At 35.3% G+C, this 21145-nt stretch overlaps 1 protein-coding gene across 2 annotated transcripts in view; it reads left to right on the top strand.

Moving 5' to 3' along the window:
• The window catches only part of Ns4 (Nucleostemin 4), a 186507-nt gene that overhangs the window by 70622 nt on the left and 94740 nt on the right, over nt 1-21145 (top strand). For both annotated transcript variants that reach the window (XM_090404747.1, XM_090404748.1), the window contains 2 exons: nt 78-273; nt 11783-11866. In XM_090404747.1, the coding sequence (XP_090260873.1) occupies nt 78-273; nt 11783-11866 (280 nt within the window). The remainder of the gene's footprint in view (nt 1-77; nt 274-11782; nt 11867-21145) is intronic.

Below are 21145 nucleotides of genomic sequence, written 5' to 3' on the forward strand. Positions count from 1 at the left end.
GGCTATTTATATTATTTCTTATGCTATTACATACTGTATAAAGTCATTGTTTTAAAATGTTTTTGATTTATTTTTAGACTTTTGATTTTTGTCCTGCATTATACGATCATGTCACCAATGATCTCAAGAAAGAAATAATCCTTGTCTTAAATAAAATAGATCTAGTGCCTGCTTCTGTAGTTGTAGCATGGGAGCACTATTTTAAACAACAGTGTCCTAAACTTCATGTGTTATGTTTTTCATCTTATGCGGGAATGAAAATGAGCAGGCGAGGTATGTTAGTAGTACTGAAAATATATAATTGGTAGTGGCATGCTTAGACTAAGCATGGCTATTAACACATATGTTTGCTGAGTAAAAATATTGTTTATTCATATTGCCAATTATTTTTTTTAAATAATTCTATGTTCATATTTACAGTTAAAAGCAGTATTATTAAAAATTATAATTTTCATGGTGAAAAAAATCATGTGTTCTCATAAGCATCACTGGTATTGAATTTGAATAGTACATGTAATAATGCCTGTGACAACTTATACTCATGATAGCATTTTTAGTATATATATTATAAGGCAAAATAAGATAAAGAACTTCACTGATTTATTTTTCATTTTTTATATAAATCTCACCCATGAGATTTACATAAAAATTTACTAATATATGATACTAATGATTTATATGCTTTACTGATATATGATAGGTTTATAAAGGTTGTAAACCTATCATATATTAATAGCATAGGCAGAGTAAGAGAAATAATCTGGAAATCCTTCTAGATTATTTAACTTGATTATTTGACCAAACATGGAACTTTTTCAAGCAACTTCAGATATCCAATAAACATTTCATGCTGCATGGTGAAAATCATCTGCCACCTAAAGACATTTACCAACATCCATGCCTGCAGTTAGATTTGAACTCACAACCCATTGGCTGGAGAGCAGAAGCTCTATCTGCTCAGCCACTCAGGGTAGCAATGATTTTCTTGTATGGTTCTGTCACTGCTTGGTTCATTTAACAAACCTTCAAAGTAATAACTCTAGACATTTAAGATATACTTTTCTTTAGTTTTTATGTCACCATCTTTGATTCCTTTAACAGTACTCTTTCCTCTATTTCTAAACTTCTTCAATAACCTCCAGAACATTTTACTTCTTCCTGATATTTATTTTCTATATTCTTACCAAAGTCTTCCCATGTCTTTTGTTTAGCTACTTTTACACATAGCATAGCTCTCTTACAGTTTTCTATGTATGCTTTTAAGACATCTGCTGTTGTTATTCTGTTTTCTGTTTTCAAATTTAATTTGCCATCTTCACTTAAAACTATGCCTAAATGGCTAAAATATTTTACTTGTATAGGTTTTTCCATTGAGAATGTGCTGAAGTTTCTATATTCCTGCCCATGTTCATAATTTGTCTTTTATTGCTGATTTTCATGTCAAATTTTTACAGCTGTTATTCAGCTTTAGTTAGAGAATCCTGGGGACTTGCACTGAATATGTTTAGGAGTAAAACATCAACTTCATAAAGCAGAGAGCAAAGTTTAATATCTCTGATTCTAATATCAGGCCTAATGCAACTTTCATAATGCAATTCATATAGATGATGAATAAGAGTGGAAATAATGTGCATCCTTGTCTTACTCTTGATTTTACATCAAACTATCTTCCTGTATTTTATTCAGTTCTAACTGCTGACTTCCAATTTCAACTTTATTCCATATAGTTGAAGTGATAGTAGTGATTTGAAAAACTTCTCTCTCTGAGCACCTAGTCATAAGCTTTTTTCCAGATCTACAAAACTTAACTACGGGGCGTTATCATGTTCCCATGACTTTTCAGCTATTTGTCGTAAAGTGAAAATCTGATCTTCACCACCTCTGTTTGGTCTGAACCCAGCTTGTTATTCTCCAAATTTGTTTCTCTTTCACAACCTTCTTCAACCTCATTTTACACCATTTTTAAGTATACTTGCATGAAACTTACTGGAAAACTTAGTAGAGGATATTCTCTGTAATTCTCATGTTTAGTTTTATTCTCCTTTTTATAGATGAATTCTACGAAAGCTCTATTCCAATCATCTGGAATTCAATCTTCTGATCAGGCCATTCCGGATTATGGAGTGTAGCCATTGAAAAACATTTATACCTCCATATATGAGCATTTCTGGTTGAATATCATCTCTTCCAGCTGCCTTTCTGTATTTTCAGTTTTGATAGCTTTTTCTGCCTTAAGTTTGATATGTAGTCCTGTTTGCATTCCTCTTGCAAGTTTTCTACTACTTTTCTCTCACTTCTTGTTTCAATTAAATTTTTTCAAAGTAATTACTGCAGATTAGGGCTACTAAATGGCTGTTGATGTACAATGCATAGTCTCTTGCAGTCAGTTCCCACCTTCCAGTGGTATAACCTGTTTCCACAAACAGGGCTCTGTCAGGCATTGCCGCCATAAAAGTATATCTTCCGTAATTTAAGGAAATGCCAACCAGATCTCTAGGTGGTAGATGTCTTTCATCACCCAGTGAAATTCCACCACCTTGTTTATTACAGACCTGAGGTGGCTGCAGCTATGTTTTTTACTAGAGCAAGGGTTCCAGTTTTTGTCCCCCCCACACTCTTCCCCCACATGCAGTGAGAGTGATATCCTCAATGTCATACCAATCTAACTGTATGGAGAGGAGCTTTGAACCCTCCCCATTCGAGGGTACAGCAGTAAAGCAGTTCTGCAGACCAACAAAAGGACTCAGTACATTGGACCAAACCAGTTAGTAATGAACTGGAGGCTTCTCAGTCAGCCAGTGTCAAATTGTGCAGCCACGTATTTTGGAGTGAGACCACTTACTGTGGCTGCAGGGGAAACTGTTGAGGCCATGTGTGGACAGAGTCTGAGTCTCCTCTGTATGGTTGGTATGTTTACAAGTCTGTCACTTCTCACTGCATGCCCCACTTCCTCTTTATCTTTTCCTCACCAAACACAATGAACCGCAACCAAAAGAAATGCAATTTTACTGCAGATCTCAAAGATTTGTCCACAGAAAATAGTCCAAAAAATCCATAAAAACAAAAAAAATCCAACTATAAAGAACATCAAATATCCAACCAAAAAAATAATAAAAAACAACAGATATTCAACCAAACAACCCACTAACACTAATCCTTACCAAAAAAAAAAAAAAAACAGTTTCCACATCCACTTCAATACGTGCACCACATATTGAAGTGGATGTGGAAACTATAACATAAATGATGTGCAATATAAATAATGTGCACCACCAACAGTCATCTAAAACCAGAAGTACTATTCCTATCAGAACCCCAACTAACAACCTCAGCAGTCCCTATCCACCTCATCTGCCCAAACTACACATTAATACTCTTTCTGCCAAAAGAGCATCACTTGTTCATTCATCAGAACCAACATATGCCAGAGACTGCAAACCCTAGAGTTTGATCTGCTCTGGCTCAAAATTTCTTTACCAGATCAACCTGCCCTTTTCATATGCTCCATCTATCACTCTCCAAACTCCATCAACCACTCTGATCTCTTCAACTATCTCTCTCTCTCTCTCTCTTTCCAAAGCTTGACTTTCTGCAATTGAAATACCCCAATAGTGAGGTCATCCTTCTTGGAGACTTTAATGTCCAAACTCATATTGGCTCCACTTCTCCAGTTTCACCAATTAAACAGGCAGGGATGTTGAGGTGTTTACAATCAGCAATGACCTATATCAGATCATCAATCTTTCTACAAGATTACCTGATAACCCCCCTCCAATTTTCCAACACACTTGACCTCTTCCTAACAAGCTTGCCTTCCAGGTATTCTGTGGTTGTCTGTTCTCCTCTTGCCATGGAACAACCTTGACCAAGTCTCGTGTCCTCGGGCACTACAAGGGTGTCAACTGTGAGGACCTCCATGACTTCTATTCCTCCTTTCCATGGTCCAACTATTGCTTCACTTCTGATCCAAACATCTGCTTAGACTGAATAACAGAAATCATCCTCACAGGAATGAAGGTTTTTATCCCTTATTCGACTCCAAATTGTTAGCCACATCTACGTCTTGGTTCTCCAAAAAAAGTGTATTGCGGCTTGCAACAGTTGCAAAAGAATCATCACCAAGTCCAAGTCAGACTTTGAAAGGACCAAATGCTGTAAACTTGCCTCCTGCCCAAATGACAGTCGCTCCTTCTTGTCCATTGCAAGCCCATTGGGTGCAACTTCAGCCCACCCAGGTTTCCACCACTCTCAATTCTGATGGTACTGTAGTTACCTCACTTAAAGACAAGGCCAACTTACTCTTCTCTTCCAATTCCTGCATTGATGGCCTGGGCAAAATTCCTTCCACTCAACCAAGAACTTCCCTTCTTGTCTCCCATAGTCTTCCGACAAAACAAAATCCAAAGAATCCTTAAAATAACCCAAACCCAAACAAGGCATCTGGTCCTGATGGTATTCCACCAATTGTGTTAAAAAATTGTACCCCAGAACTCAGAGCCGACACTAGGGTCTTTGCCGCCCGCATGCAATTTCTATCTAAGCGCCCCTGTAACGATCCGGGCGTGTGTGTGGTTTTTTTACGATAATAAAAATTTAAATTATTTGAAATTTCTTAAATAAATTTTGACAGAACAGCCACACGTTGGTTCGCTAAATGTAATGAACTGGGGGTGTTGACTAGGCAGGATAATCATTAAAAACTCGAATATTCAAAAAATTCTCAAAAGTTAAAGCAAATTTTGATAAAGCCACTTCACTTTAATCATTGAATATAATGATACTTGAATTTAATAGTATTATAACCTTCTCACCGACTCGAATTGCTAACAAAATTAAATTGAATTTTAATTAAAGTTAAAATTTATTTGAACTGAAGTTTAAAAAATTCTTGCATTTTACAAGTTATTAAGAATTTAGTAACTTGTAAAAAAATTTTTAATAATTTTTATAAGTGGAACTATCTTTTAGGAAAATAAAAGAAACTCAAGATAGATGAAAAAATAAGAAAAGAATTCAGAAATAATTAGAACATTTAATATAAGTATTCAAAAAAAAAAAACATCTTTACAAAATAACAGAAAATAAATTAAATTACATAAATATACTCTTGAATTTTTTTAAATTAAAATTTTAGGGTTTTTGATTTCATATTCACAAAATTAGAAATAATGGTCTTAACGTCTAATTCTGCACATATATCATTTTCAATAGCCAAACTAACAAGCCTTTTTTGTGACATACTTGTCCTTAAGTAGGTTTTAATCAATTTCAACTTGGAAAAGGAACATTCACCGCTCACACTAACAGGTACGGTTAATAGTATTCTTAAAGCAATTGAAAAGTTAGGGAAAGATAAATTATTGGACACAATAAAATTAAGAATATCGAAAGGGTTTTGAATATTTAAATTATCCTTCCAAAAAATATCCCAGAAAGCACATAACTCGTCATATATAATAGTTCTATTGCATTTACATCTTTATTGTCACCGTCCTTCAAGAGAATCTCTAAATCGTCACAATTTTTTCGTAAATCTTCGTTATTAATTTGTAGTAATCTATACAAGAAATTGAAATTATCATAATATGTTTTTAGTTGTTCAAAACGTTCTATTAACGAACACATTGCAATTTCTAGAAGTGTATAAAACACATTCACTCTAAATTTATCTTCTGGTGATAGTGGCATTTCGTCGTAATGCTCGTAGTCAAATTGTCGTGTCTTCTTTCGTCGTTGAACTTCAGTACCAGTTTTAAATTCTTGTTCTCCATCCACCTCATCACTCAGTTCTTTTGCCGTTTTAAGAACTTCTTTAAAATTTGTATCTGATCGATACCCCTTGTAAGAATATTTTTAAGTTTCGATAGATTCTAAAGCAAGTGTAATGTTCATATTTTTGTTTTGAAGCATTTAATCACAGGGTTTATTCTGTTAGGTAAATCATGCCAAGTTATAAGAGAGCAAATAAATTTGTAGTCCTTTATTTTAGCACATAATGTTTGTGCTTCATGCTGTTTCTTTATTGATTGCGCAACGTTTGTAAAAGAATGAAAAGAAATTGTATATTTCTTGAATAATTGCAAAGAAACTAATTGTATCTGCATTCGCACTAATTGTACTTACATTTCTCCAATCGTTATAACCTTCTACAAGACTACTTGATTCAGTAGGTGCGAAAAGTTTGCAACAAAAGCAATAAACAGAATTTAAACTTTCGGAATAAATGAGCCATGTTCTTAGCACGAGCTCCCCATTTTTCTATTATAATACGTATTGCCAAATTTACGACCATATGTATCTCTGGGATATATTATATTTTTCTTTTGAACAGGCCCCATTTCAATTAAACCAACTTGTAATTTTTCATCAATATTTTCCCATTCACCCGGATCTTCTAAATTTACAGAGACTAACAACATGTTGATTTCATGGTCAACTACAACTAAATTTTCTCTTAACTGTTTTTCGCTTAAATCATGCGTCTTGTTATCTTGTTCAATAGTTGCAATAGTACTTTCATGCAAACTGGATGATGTGTGCGGTTCGTCAACTCTGATTTCTGAGGTATCGAGAGGATTCTGATGCAGATTATTAAAACAATCTGCATCAGAATATTTTAATAAATTTATTAAGAGCTCCAGTTTGTTTCTTCTGCTTCTTTCGCAGCATGATGATTACGATTTTGTGCACCAGATAACTTTTTTTTTTTTTAATTTTTGATTCCATTTCTATTTTATACCCACAAGAAATTATTACACAACACGACACAGAGACGAAATAATAGTCCACACTGCGCTACTGTCAGTAGCCTGAGATGCGTATCATATGACTGGTTAAATAGCAACAAATGTTTTATACAAAAATTCGTTTCTGCACATAAAAACCATTCACCATTTCACTTTAGATAGACTGCAGTAGACACAACATTCTGCAGACATTCTCGCTGCAAAATTGTAAACAGCCGGCTGATCAAAGAGGTGGCAATATACAATTTTTTAAAAATTTTAATCGGTGTATCAGGACTTATTTATTTTAATATTGATCATTCTAAGAATTTTTTATTTTTATTATAAAAATTTTGTTTCTTAAAAATGAACCGTGCCCCACCTGCGGCGCCCACATGCTCTGCATGTCCACTTCCGCCGGCCCTGCCAGAACTAACACTTATCCTGTATCGCCTCTTCAAATGATCTGATTTTATAGGCATCTACCTTACATTCTCCATCCCAAAGAAAGGTGATAAAAGTCTACCAACGAACTATTGTCCAACTGCTCTCACTCCTGTTCTCTCTAAAATTATGGAGAAGGTCATCAGCAACCAATTGTTCAACCACCCAGAGACATACCAACTAATCAGTGACCAGCAGTATGAATTCTGCCACTCGCAATCTACAGCTGATCTTGCTTTCACCACTCTCCTCTGGACAGGCCATGGAGAAATTTGAGGAACTCATGTGGTTGCCCTTGACATTTCAAAGGCATTTGATCGGGTTTGGCACATGGTCCTATTTATCAAACTGCCATCCTATGATCTGCATTCCTCACTTTCCAACTGGTTCACTGCCTTTCTCACTGATCGCTCACTATGTGTTATGGTGGACGGTTTACTCTCCTTAGACTTCCTCACCAATGCAGGTGTATCCCAGGGGTCTGTTCTTTCATCCACTCTCTTCGTCTTGTATATAAATGACCTTCTGTCTCAAACTTCCAATCCTATCCATAACTTCACCAATCCTCCTTTCACACTCCATTCCTCCTTTTTATTCGACAAACCTTGTAGTGCTCAAGTATTAGAATCCTCAAGTTCTACCATGACCAGGGACTGAATTCAGATCTCCTAGCTATATCCCAGTGGGGCAAGGACAACCTTGTAAACTTCAGTGCCACCAAAACTCAGTTCTGTCTAATCTTTTGTAAGAAAGAGCTCGCATCCATCTCCCTTACCTTCAGTAATACTAAGGTATCCAAAATCGATTTCTCTTCTTGGACTGATCTTTCCTAGCACAACCACATTTGCAGCTATAGCTTCTGTAGCTACCAAAAAACTTTGTGTACTTTTTTTGCACAAGACACTACTTCACATCATCACAGCTGCTAACCCTATCTGAAACCCAAATCCACCTAACCATGGAATATTGCATGCATATTTTGGTTGATGTAGCAAAATCCTCTCTATGATGATTGCTCGATTCTATCCAGAAGATTGCACTCTGGTTAATTAATGATCCCTCTCTCTCACAGACATTTAGTTTCTGATGCCTCTTCTACAGATACTTTCATGCACAGTGCTCTGCTGAATTGGCCACTGTAATTCCTCTGCTCTCCTCCAAAATCATTAAAAGAAGCCACTACTAATCAACATCCTTTTACAGTCCATCTTGAAACTCACTGAACCAACTTCACTGCCTCCTCTTTCATCCCATTTACTCCTATCCTTTGAAACAGTCTTCCCCACTCTGCCTCCCAAAGATTACAATCCTCATCTGTTCAGGCAAAATGTGAAATAGAATCCTTTTTTTTTTCTCCCCTCCTATTCCTCTTGCCTGCACATAGCACTAATGTGCTATATAGATCTTGTGGTCTTTCATGTGTGTGGATCAGATATATATATATATATATCTGATCCCCCTTGACTTTTTTAGTTATTTTTACACATAGCTTGGCTCTCGTATGTTTTTCTCTGTTTTCTTTTAAGGGCATCTGCTGATTTATTTGTAGGAATTTTCAGTATGCTTTTTTCTTGTCCTGGACTGCTACTGTAACACCTTGTGTCTGCTATGCTGTTTTTATTTTTCTTTCTTTGCAAACAACTTCACTCATACTTCCTTAGCTGAATCAATAAATGTTTTCTTCAGAGTTTGCCAGTTCAACTCCAAGGTTTGGTATGTTGTTTTAATTTATTATATTTGAATTTTTCATTGTTTATTATTATTATTCAGGCCTCCATGGAGTCAAAAGACTCATCGCAGGAGGTCCTTCCTAGGAAACACAAAGTCTATCAGGACTCATCGTGGGAGATCCCTCCTAGGAAACACAGTCTATCATTATCATACCACTCCTTAAACTCATTGACCGTTCTCGCTCTCACCACTTTATCAGGCAATGCATTCCATGGTTCAACCACCCTCCACGCAAATAAAACAACTACTCGCCCTTTTGCTGACAGTTTCCTTTCGTAACTTCCAGGGATGGCCCCCTTGTCATCACCCCTTCCTACTGTTCAACCAAGCAAAATAACTCCCCAGTGTCAACCCTGTAACCACCTCTCAACAGTTTAAAAGTCTCAATCATATCACCTCTCCTCCTTCTATCCACCAAACTCTGCAGCCCACATTCCCTCAGCCAATCCTCATAACTAACATTGTACAGTCCTGAAACCATCTTTGTTATCTGCCTTTGTACCCTTTCTACAGTTAATTTATCCCCTTCAAATCCTGGGGACGAAATCTGAGAACAATAGTCTAAGTGTGGTCTGATCAGGGTCTTATACAATGGAATGATAACTCTTTTATCTCTGTAGGTCAGCGTCCTTCTCATTATTGCAGAAATCCTCTGTGTTACCTTCACTGCCTTTGTAATAAGAAACCTGAATTTCAGGTTTCTTATTCTATACTAAAGTTAGTTTATGTATCAAAAACCAAAATACCTGTATTTTAACAGCATAATTTTATTAAGTATCTTTACCATAGTTATTTGTATTCTTTTATTTAAAATTTAAATATTTAGTATCAAATCATCTTCTTATGTATCCTTCAATTGTATCTATCAATTTTCTGCTTCAGTATAAATTGTGTATCATTCTGTATAAAATTCTATTTACATCATAGATTTGTTTTGAAGTTTACTTCTTTGGTATTTTATAATATGTTTTTTTTCTTTTCTTTTGTGATCAAGAAAGCTTAAATAAGAGACCCTATGATATTTCCATGATTTCTTGATTATTTATTAAAGTAAAAATGTCTTGGCTTATTTGTCTTAAATCTGGCCTTTTTTTTTTCTTTTATCAGGTTTCCACTTTAACAACCATTTTATTTTAAAAAAATTAAAAATGAAAATTATATGATGTCATCGAACATGTCATCATATAGCTTGTTACTGGAAATCAGTGTTGAGTAACTGCATGCTAGCATTATGTCTAGTCATTTGCTACAATAATTACTGCTTAGCTGCTTTCTTAGAGTATCAAAATACAGTTGGAAGTTTATTTTGCACTTGGTTAGATTTTAATAAATTTAGTTTAATCCTTTATCCAAGTGTAAGCAAACAAAGTTTGCATCTGAAAATATCTTCAGGACTGAGCAAAAGTGGACCAAGCTCTCATCACTCCTTGTCTCAGTATCTCTCATAATGCAAAGCACATCTCCTTGCGGACATGTATACTGTTATGCATAGCAGTATACATGCCTTCCCTTAATGCATAGCAGTATACATGTCCGCAAGGAGATGTGCTTTGCATTATGGGAGATACTGAGACAAGGAGTGATGAGAGCTTGGTCCACCTTTGCTCGGAGTTACCTGGTGTTGCACCACCTTACCTCAGTCCTGAAGATATTTTCAGGCGCAAACTTTGTTTGCTTACACTTGGATAAAGGATTAAACTAAATTTATTATAGTCTAACCAAGTGCAAAATAAACTTCCAACATCTTTCTCTAAATCCAGAGTAATTCAATAATAAGGTGGTACACCTGTTGGCAACTCGTATAGGTAAATATGACTTCTCCTATTACTTCCGCCTTAGTATCTCCACATTTGGGTTTGCCTCCCACCGACAAGACCTCAATAAAGGTCGAAACCGGTCTGGGTAGTGGCCCTTCCCTTAATGCATAGCAGTATACACATCCACAAGGAGATGTGCTTTGCATAATGGGAGATACTGACAAGGAGTGATGAGAGCTTGGTCCACCTTTGCTCGGAGTTGCCTGGTGTTGCACCACCTTCCCTCAGTCCTGAAGATATTTTCAGGCGCAAACTTTTGTTTGCTTACACTTGGACAAAGGATTAAACTAAATTTATTATTATCAAAATACAGTATTACACTATTGATAAAATAATAAAGAAAATTAAAATACTACATAAAATTTTCAATAAGTCATTGAGTGGATATTATCTCTGCTTGCAATCAGTAGGCTGTGGATTAACATTCACTGTAGAATGGATCTTTGTACAATTGCTTATTCAGTCAGCAGATTTCATTGCTTGATGTCATATCACCTCCTGCTGCTTTGTTAATTGTAGACATGAAGCAGCTTGATTAAAGTACCACATTATTTGTAGTAAAGGATTATTTTATTGAGAATGTAAGTAACTTAACTCTACAGTACATTTCCTGTAATTTTCCCATGTTTGGTGGCTAGGATTGAAAAAAAAAACAACTAAAGATTTATGCAACATTATTATAAAATATTCACACTACAAAAGGAACTAATTTATTTTAATTACATTTATTAAACAGACACTTCAAAAGTTAATAATGAATAGTAATTATAAAGGCATTCACTGTTTCACTTATTCCCAATTTTAGTAGTTTGTGAGAAAAACTTGAATGGTCCACAAAAAGTCTTATGATGAGAAGTAATAAATCATATTCTGCTGCTGCTGTAGCCCTAGTTAGGCAGGGATACTTAAAGAACACTTATTGTTACTATTTTCATAAATGGTAGAAATGAGCTTAATTTCTAATTTCTTCTCATCAGAAATTAATGTAATTGATAAAGACATGGACTTATTAGTTCAAATTACATTGTCCTTTAAATGAATTTGTAATATAGGTTCTGATTACAGGTAAGAGAAAAGGCAAACTTCATATGGCAGCAAAAGGAGCCAAGAGGTTGCTTAATTTATGTGAAGAAATTGTACAAGGGAAAGGTAAGTTAATTAATACTTTAGATCATATTATGAAAGAAAGATCACATATTGACGAAAGTAGCATTAAATCATCATCAAATTCTTGACATGTATCCTCAAGGGGTGTACAGGATATTATGATAGTATGACATGAAGAAATTACATCATTCCTAACTTCCTATCAACAATTTCCCTCCAAATCAATCTGTTACCCGTCAAGGATCCATATTGTCAGATCTTATATTTCTATATTCTAAGGCACTTTTTACCATATCAATCCACCTATATCTTGGTCTTCCTCTGGGTCTTTTTCCTGCCAACCTACAGAGAACACTTGTTTTGCTAATCTTTCCTCTCCCATTCTGTTTAAGTGACCATATCACGTGAGATTAGCTTTGCTAGCACATTCCTGGATGCTAACAACGTCAAGTTCTTTTCTAATATCCTCTTTTTTAACATGATATTGCCATTGATGCCATCTGTTCATGCTCCTAATCTTTCTCAGGACTCTCATATCTGTGGTCTCTAGTCTTTGGTCAAGTACTTTATTTATAACCAGCTCTCAGATCCATAAGTTAAAATTGGTTTGAACATTGTCTTGTATAGAACTAATTTAGTGTTTTGACTGATTTCTCCCATTTCGTGTAAATTTATTCGGTTGTCTTCCTACCATACCAGCTCTGTTGATTCTGTTGTCTATTTCCATATTTACTTTACCATCTTCACTAAAAAAGTAGCTTAAACTTTTTGCTTTTTCTATAGGTTCTCTATTCACAATGCAGTTGATATTTTTAATGTTACTTCCTATTTTCTTGTTATTGCTGACCTTCATACCATATCTATTACAACACTTATTCAATTTAGGGAGTCTCTTGCAGACTTGTAGCAGATTTATTTAGAAGTATAACATCATCCTCATAAAGCAAAGAGCTGACATTAACATCTCCAATTTTGATATCAGGTTAATATCACTTTCCTTCATAATGTGATCCGTATAGATAATGAATAACAGGCGGGATTATGTACATCCTTGTCTGACACCAGATTTAACATTAGACCATCTTCCTGTACTTCCGTCAATTCCAACTGCTGACTTCCAACTCAAATAAAGACTAAATATTGCTCAATATAATTCCCCATTGAGACCATATAACTGAATAGCTTCTCTCTTGGCACTTTGTTATGTGCCTTTTCCAGATCCACAAAACTTAAATATAGATCTTTGTTATATTTCCATGATTTCTCAACTATTTGTCGTAAAGTGAAAATCTGATCCTGACAGCCTCTATTTAGCATGTATCCAGATTGTTCTTCCACATCCTTCTCAACTGTTTCTGAAGTATACTGACATAAATCTTACCAGGAACACTCAGTAGAGAAATACTTCTATAATTTTCACATTCAATTTTATTTCCCTTTTTTTATATATGGGTACTATGAGAGCTATACTCCAATCATCTGAAATCCCTCTGTACAGGCCTTCTGAACTATGCAGTACAGCCACTGTAAGACTTTTATACCTCCATACTTGAGCATTTCTGTTGAATATCATCTACTCCAGCTGCCTTTCCACATTTCAGGCTTTTGATGGCTTTTTCTACTTCAAGTATGGATATGTATTCATGATTGCATGCCTGGTCAGTGTTTTTTACCACTCTGCTGTCACTGATTGTTTCATTTAGCAATTTTTTGAAGTAATTACTCCATACTTCAAGGATATCTTTTTCTCCAGTTTTCTTGTCACCTTTTACAGCACTCTTTCCACCATTACTGAGCTTTCTTAATATTTATTTTCTATGTTCTTACTAAAGTCTTCCCATGACTTTTGTTTAGCTAATTTTACACGGTGTTTAGTTTCTTACATTTATCTCTGTATTCTCTAAGAACACAAGCTGACTTATTTGCCAGGAACTTTTGATATGCTTTCTTCTTTTCCTTCATTGCCTCTTTAACTTTCTGTGTTCACTATGGAGTTTTGATTTTTCTATCCTTGCATATAACCTCACCACAACATGCCTCTCTGGCTGAATCAATCAATGTTTTCTTCATGGCTTGCCACTGGATCTCCAAGGTTTGGTTCCTGTTAACGAACTCTTTCATTTTTTCTTGAACAATGTTTGTGTATTTTAGTCTACAGTTCACATCTGAGAGCTGCTCAACTTTTATTCGCTTTAAAACTTTCTTACATTATTCTTTTCAATATGAAATTCATTTTTATCCTGCTCAAGACTAAATATTGATCACTTCCTTTTTGAAATCCTCTGTCCACTGTAGTGTCCTGCACCAGGGAGAAAACATCACTATCAACAATAACATAGTCAATGAGAATTTTCTTATTTCTTGCCTCTTCTCTCTATATGAATTTGTGCACATTTTTATGTTGGAACATGGTATTAGTAATAATCAGTCCATGTCCTGAGCAGAAATCCAACAGGTATTTGTCATTATTATTAGGTTTGCTCTTTTCTCCAAATTTTCTCCAAATATTTTTTATGTCTGAAATCATTTCCTATTCTGCTATTTAGATTCTAACAAAGAGCAAGTTTTCATTGTGTCAGTTGCTTTCTCTAAAGTCTCAAAAAATTCCTCCACTTCTACCTTAGTATAACTTTCTGTGGGACCATAGGCACAATTAAAGTCTCATTGTTCAGTTCCCCATTTGGATTTGCCCACATCACCCTACTTGAGATTGCCTGCCATTCAAGAAGATTAGCCTCGTATTTTGTGTTGAATACTATGGCTACTCCTTCTTTTCTTTGATTGTCGTTTCCTGAATATAACATTTTGTATTTATTGCTCAGAAAGATCTCACCAGTTTTTGACTTTTTTTGTTTCACTCATCCCTAATATATTCGAGGTAAGGATATTCTTGTTCCATTATATAACGTCACATTGTATTAGGCCAGATATGAACTACTGTGCACATATTTGTTCACCTGGGTTTCAAAAGGATGAAGAGATATTGGAAACTGTCCAGAAGTGACCGACTAAGGTAGTTTGCAATGCTGAGCATGAAGAAAGGTTGAGAAGATGCAATTTACAGTGTCTAGTGGATAAGAGGTAGAGGGGTGATATGATAGAGACATACATGTTGGTAAGGGATTGTTATTTGCTTAATGTTGAAGATGGTTTTCATAAATTGGTATGAGATAGGGGTCAAGAGATCAAGAGGTCATCTTTGGAAACTGTATAAAGACTGCATGAACAAGGGAGTGAAAAGGAGGTTTTTTGCATGGAGAATTTGCAGAGAATTTGAATGCATTTAATGCTTGTTATGATGAACTGTGTGTATGATAAAGGGACCTCCCACGGATAAGTCTTTGACTCCATAGTGATTTGAGATAATTATAATAATAAACATAACAGTTTTTCTGATTGTTTCATACTATGCATTATTAATAAATTACACAGGCCTGTGATGGAAAAGTTGCCTGAGAAGTAATAATTGATTCTTATAGATTTTTAGATGCTGAGTTCAGAAAAAATAATAAAAAAATTCCATCACCCACCAATTTTATCCAGTTTCTAATTTTATCGTTTTTATTAGTAGTATTTGGATTTAAATTCAGCGCATTGGTATTTATTTTCATTCTCCTTTATTTACAGCTAATTAGTTGTATAAATGCTTTTTTGAAATAAGTGCCTTTTTATGGTAAAGAAATTTCCACAAAATTTCTTATTCTTAAGATAGGAGAGGGAAGGAGGAATGCAGATAAAAGTGCAGGTGTCTACTTTGAATCTGATTCGCTAAGATAACGGATGACTTTTCTGTTGTCAAACTTGATATTTCTGAAGGGTGGCATATTTTCTAAGTTAGTGTTAAGATTTAATTTAATGTTTTTACATAGTGTTATGTAATAATGTTGATGTCATTCGTTAAGATTCGTTTAACTGTGTTTTAAGTGATGGCTTCAAGAGGTTGCAAAAATTCACCTAACATTTTCTGCTACATATGCGTGGAGTTAGTGGTAAAAAAACAAGTATACTATGCGTATTTGAATGAAACTTGGTGACTTAGATAAGCCATGGGCACTGCATATGTATGTTCCATTTTTGTAGAAGAACTTAGAAGGTGGTCGAAGGGAGGACAAAAATCTTTCCATTTCAGAATTCCTATGGTATGGCGGGAATTTGCAATACCAAATTCCAACAAAAAGATTGTTGTAAATGGATGTGCCACTCCTTCAATGGCAAACACAGGAATATGATCAACCTGATATTAATAGACCAGAAATGGAGAACCTCGTTCAACAGTGCAGATCGTTCCAAGGAGCTGATATTGATTTGGACCACAGTTTAGTGATTGCGAATATCAGACTAAAACTGAAACAGAAGTACAAAGGAAAGTTCCAAAAAGCTAGAGACATCTCAAAACTAAATGAAGACAGGCTAAGAACAGCATATCAGAACATACTGGAAACTAAGCTTAAGACCGCAAGTGAAAAAAAAAATATAAATACAAGAGCAGAATGACCGACTACAGTGCTAAAAAAAGCAGTAGAGGAAGTAATTCCTGAAAGAGAAAAGATCAACAAGAAATGGATAACTCAGGAAACCCTAAAATTGGTACAAGAGAAAAGAGAACTGAAACCTAAAAGAGATAATGATAATTCAGAGGCAGCAGATGAGTTATACCATCAAAAATGCAATGAAGTACGGAAAGCAGCAAGATCTGATAAAGCTAAATGGTTGGAGGACCAGTGCAAAGGCATTGAACAGTACTATGGAGAACACAAAACTAGAGAGGTCTACAAACTTATGAGAAATGTCAGTAGGAAGTGGCAAACAAGATCAGTAGCAGTCAAAGATGAAAATGATAAAGTATTGATGGACAAGACAGAAATCATACATAGATGGACAAGATATTGCAGTGAACTATATAAAAATCAACTAAATGATACTGCAACAGAAGTAATCAAAGAACTAAAAGCAATGTCTCCACCAGCAGAGATATTTGAAAATGACATCTTGGAAGAGGAGGTGAATAAGGCTATAAAACATCTCAAGAACAACAAGAGTCCTGGAAATGACAACATAATAGGCGAGATGCTAAAATATGGGGAAGAATCAGTTGTAAAAGAAATACATCAGCTATGTAATGAAATATGGAGATCAGGATATGCCCCCGAAGAGTGAAAAAAATCACTCTTGGTTGTTCTTCATAAGAAAGGCAGTGCTTTAGAATGCACCAATTATAGAACTATTGCATTAATTAGTCATCTTGGCAAAGTGCTGATGAAAATACTAACAGAATGCCTGAAGGGGCATATGGAGGCACATCTTCCGGATGAGCAAGCCAGATTTCAACATGATCGAAGTACAGTGCGACAAATACTCGCACTAAGACTAATAGCAGAGAAAGCTCGAAGAAAGAACAAAGCGATATATTGCTGTTTCGTGGACTTCCAAAAAGCATTTGATAATATTGACCAAAATATAACATGGGCTGTTGTGGAATCCTATGGTGTTGACAATAAATTGATCTGCCTGCTGAAAGATATAAACAGCCAAGCACAAGCAAAAATCTGGATAGCAGGTGAGACTGGAGTTTGGTTTGCGACTAGTCAAGGCACAAGACAAGGGGACACTATATCACCAATCATCTTCATTACACATCTGGGAAGAACACTAGATAAGATTAAAGAAGAAGGTGGAGGCATTTCAATAAATGGCATGAGAATAAACTACCTCTGCTTTGCAGATGACATCGTCCTGATTGAAGAAGACACAGCAAGGCTGGAACAGACATTACAAACACTATACACAGAAGGAAAAAGATATGGACTAAATGTCAACTTTGAAACAACTAAAACAATGATATTCGGACAGCAGGAGTTACTGAAAAGAGTTACAATAGACAGATTTCAACTGGAAAATGTGGAACACTTCACATATCTTGGATGCCACATGATGCATGACTTGGACCCCAAAAAAGAGATAAAAATTAGAATTAGATAGCCAGAGCAACAACTATTTTAAAAGCCATGGACAAAATATGGAAGAGCCGAGCTATAAAGATGCAAACTAAACTGTGCATTGTAGAAACCTGTATCTTCAGCAGCATGCTCTATGGATGCGAGGCCTGGGCACTCCTGAGAGAATTTGAAAGGAGGATATTGGCATTTGAGAGGAAGTGCTATAGAAAAATCTTGAGAATAAGCTGGATACAGAAAGTGGACAATGAGGAATTCTACAGACAAATACAACCAAAAGAAAACCTGATACAGATAATAATCAAAAGAAACTACATCTATTTGGCCATATATGTAGAATGAATGATGAGAGAAAACTAAAAACATTGCTGTTTGGAATAATTGAAGGAAAGAACAAAAGAGGAAAACCAAACAGAGAATGAAGCGATGACATCGTCAAATGGTGTGGAAACTCTATACACAAATTGAGTCATCTTGCACAAAATAGAATACAATGGAACAATCATATCAATATGGCAGCAGACACCTACGGGCACTGGACCCATGGTTGTTGATGATTATGATGATGGCAGGAACCCTGCAACCATACTGATGACTGTCACTTCTGTTCTTTGAATGTTCGAGGTTTTAATGTGAAAAATAAAAAAGACATTTCCTATCCTAATTTACCATCTGCAATATGCCCAGTGGAACATGGTCCTGAAATACCCATACCACAAATTTTAGAAGAACCACTCAGCAGCAATTCAAATGAAGAAGTTGAAGATTTTAATGATGATGAATACAAAGATAGTGGTCCACCTGAACTTTTTTTTCACAGACCAATTTAAACGACTTCGGTCAGAGATTTGGGTCTTCCTAAGGAATCTGCAGAACTGCTGGGCTTGAGACTAAATGAAAAGAATTTGTTAGCCACTGGCACCTCTTTCTCATGGTTTAGATATAGAGAAAGAGATTTTCTTCCTTACTTTTCAGAGGAAGGTGATTTAGTTTACTGTAGCGATATTCCCGGACTGATAAGCAAATTCAACGTAAAATATGAAGTCATTGATTGGAGGTTGTTTATCGATTCCTCAAAAAGAAGCCTTAAAGCTGTGCTTCTCCATAATTACAGTAAGTATGCTTCGGTACCAGTAGCACATTCTGTGCATTTGAAAGAACAATGCGAAAATTTAGCTTTCATTCTCAGCAAACATAAGTTCAGTGATCATGGATGGACAGTTTGTGGTGATCTTTAAGTCATATCTATGATTTTGGGCAATAAAGAGGATACACCAAATACTCGTGCTTTTTGTGGGAGTGGAACAGCCAAAATCGAGAGCAACATTGGATCAAGAAGGAATGGCCAGAAAGAGTCACATTAGAACCTGGAAGTAAAAATGTATTACACGAAACTTTGGTTACTCGGGAAAAAATCCTTTTATCCCCGCTTCACATAAAGCTGGGATTGATGAAGCAGTTTGTCAAGGCTTTGTCGAAAGAAGGAGAGTGTTTTAAATACATCTGTGCAAAATTTCCAGGATTATCTACAGCAAAATTGAAAGAAGGTATTTTTATTGGTCCGGACTTCAGGGAACTTATGAAGGATAAATTATTTGAAGAATAAATGGCAACTGTTGAAAAAAAAGCGTGGAAAGCTTTGAAAGAGGTAGTGACCAAATTTTTAGAAAATCACAAGGATCCCAACTATAAAATGATTGTGGAAGACATGCTACAGAAATTCAAGAATTTGGGATGCTCCATGAGCTTAAAAGTGCACTTTTTCAACTCTTATTTAGACTACTTTTCTGAGAATCTGGGAACTGTCAGCGAAGAACAAGGAGAGCGATTCCACCAAGACATCAAGGAGATGGAAAGAAGGTATCAGGAGAAGTGGAATGTCATCACGTTGGCGAACTATTGCTGGATGTTGCACAGAGACGACCTGGGAAAAGAATTTCACAGAAAAAGTTCAAAAAGAAGCTTTGAAAAAAAAAAAAAAAGACACCACAACGAAATATAAAGTATGTACTAAAGATTAATCTTTAATTACTTTAATTAAAAATTTTTTGTCCAATACTTTCATTCCAAAAATGTTTATGTAAAATTTTAAATACTGTTATTTTACTTAATATAATGCACTTTAAAGCTATTTTACTGTAATATTGAGATCCATTTTGTGAAAAATCCTTACATGATAAAGAAAAATGGAAGAGATATTTGAAATCAATGGTCCAAAATAAATTAGAAACAGTTAATAGTTTCCAGACAACTTTTTATGACGCGAATTTTGCAGGCCTGTGTTACTGTAAAGAAAATACCTGATATGATTTCTGTGCCCACATTTAATTAAAGTAAAAGTAATGTCTAAGAAGCTGTCAGCAGTAAGTGTGAAATATGTGGTCATCATATATGGTAAGTACAAAAAAAATTTTGAAAAAAAAATTTGGGGGGGTCATTTTATACACCTATTCGCTTTGTTTGTCAATATATACAGTAATTCTCTATGATCAAATGATAGAATTATTGCTCTCGTTTTGCTTCAGACTTCTGGAGACCTGCCAACTAATCCATGACTACCAATTAGGATTATGCCAATCAAGATCCACTGCAAAATTCCTTGCCTCTATCACTCACCACTGGATGTGTGCTGTTGAAAGGTTTGGTTTGAGGGCTTCTCAGTAAATTTCCATTTTATGTTTGCCATCCTCCATTTGTAATTGGATTGCCAGTTTTCTCTTGGATTTTTCACTGAATATAACTATCAAGAGTGTTCTCTCTTCAAATGTTATGACTAATGCAGATGTTCCTCAGAGCTCTATTATTTTACCCTCTTACTTTTATACATAGATGACCTCTCACGGACTTCTTATCATCGGCACAGTTCTGCTGATGATTGCAATATCACTCATTCTACTCACGTGACAAACCTTGCAGTGCTCAAACACCTCAAGCTTTCAAAATCATCTGCAATAAGTAGCCTAAAACTATTCTCCTCACCATCATATCATTGTTCCATGTAGTGATAACAACCCAGTCACTTTCAGTGCTTCCATAACATTACCTTGTCTTTTTTCTTGCAAATAAAGAAAAAAGACATTAGTTCTCCCCCCCCTCCCATTATCGTTGATAATGCTCAATTTAATAGTCAAGACCATCTCTCTTTTCGGACCAACTCTTACTCTTATTCTTTGTACAATCCATCACACGTATAGTAACCTTGGCTTCCAAAAAATATAGCATCTTTTTTCACTCAAGATATTATTTTTCATTGCTCCAGATGCTTACTCTATAAATCCCAAATTTTCCTAACCTGTACCAGTCACTTTTCAATATCACTAACATTGTGTCTCTTCTGCACATATTTCCATGCATACAAGCATCCAGT

The sequence above is a fragment of the Typopeltis vanoorti genome, chromosome 15 (assembly GCF_054136105.1).
Source record: "Typopeltis vanoorti isolate ZY-2024b chromosome 15, IOZ_Tvanoo_1.0, whole genome shotgun sequence".
In the NCBI taxonomy this organism is placed as follows: Eukaryota; Metazoa; Arthropoda; class Arachnida; order Uropygi; family Thelyphonidae; genus Typopeltis; species Typopeltis vanoorti.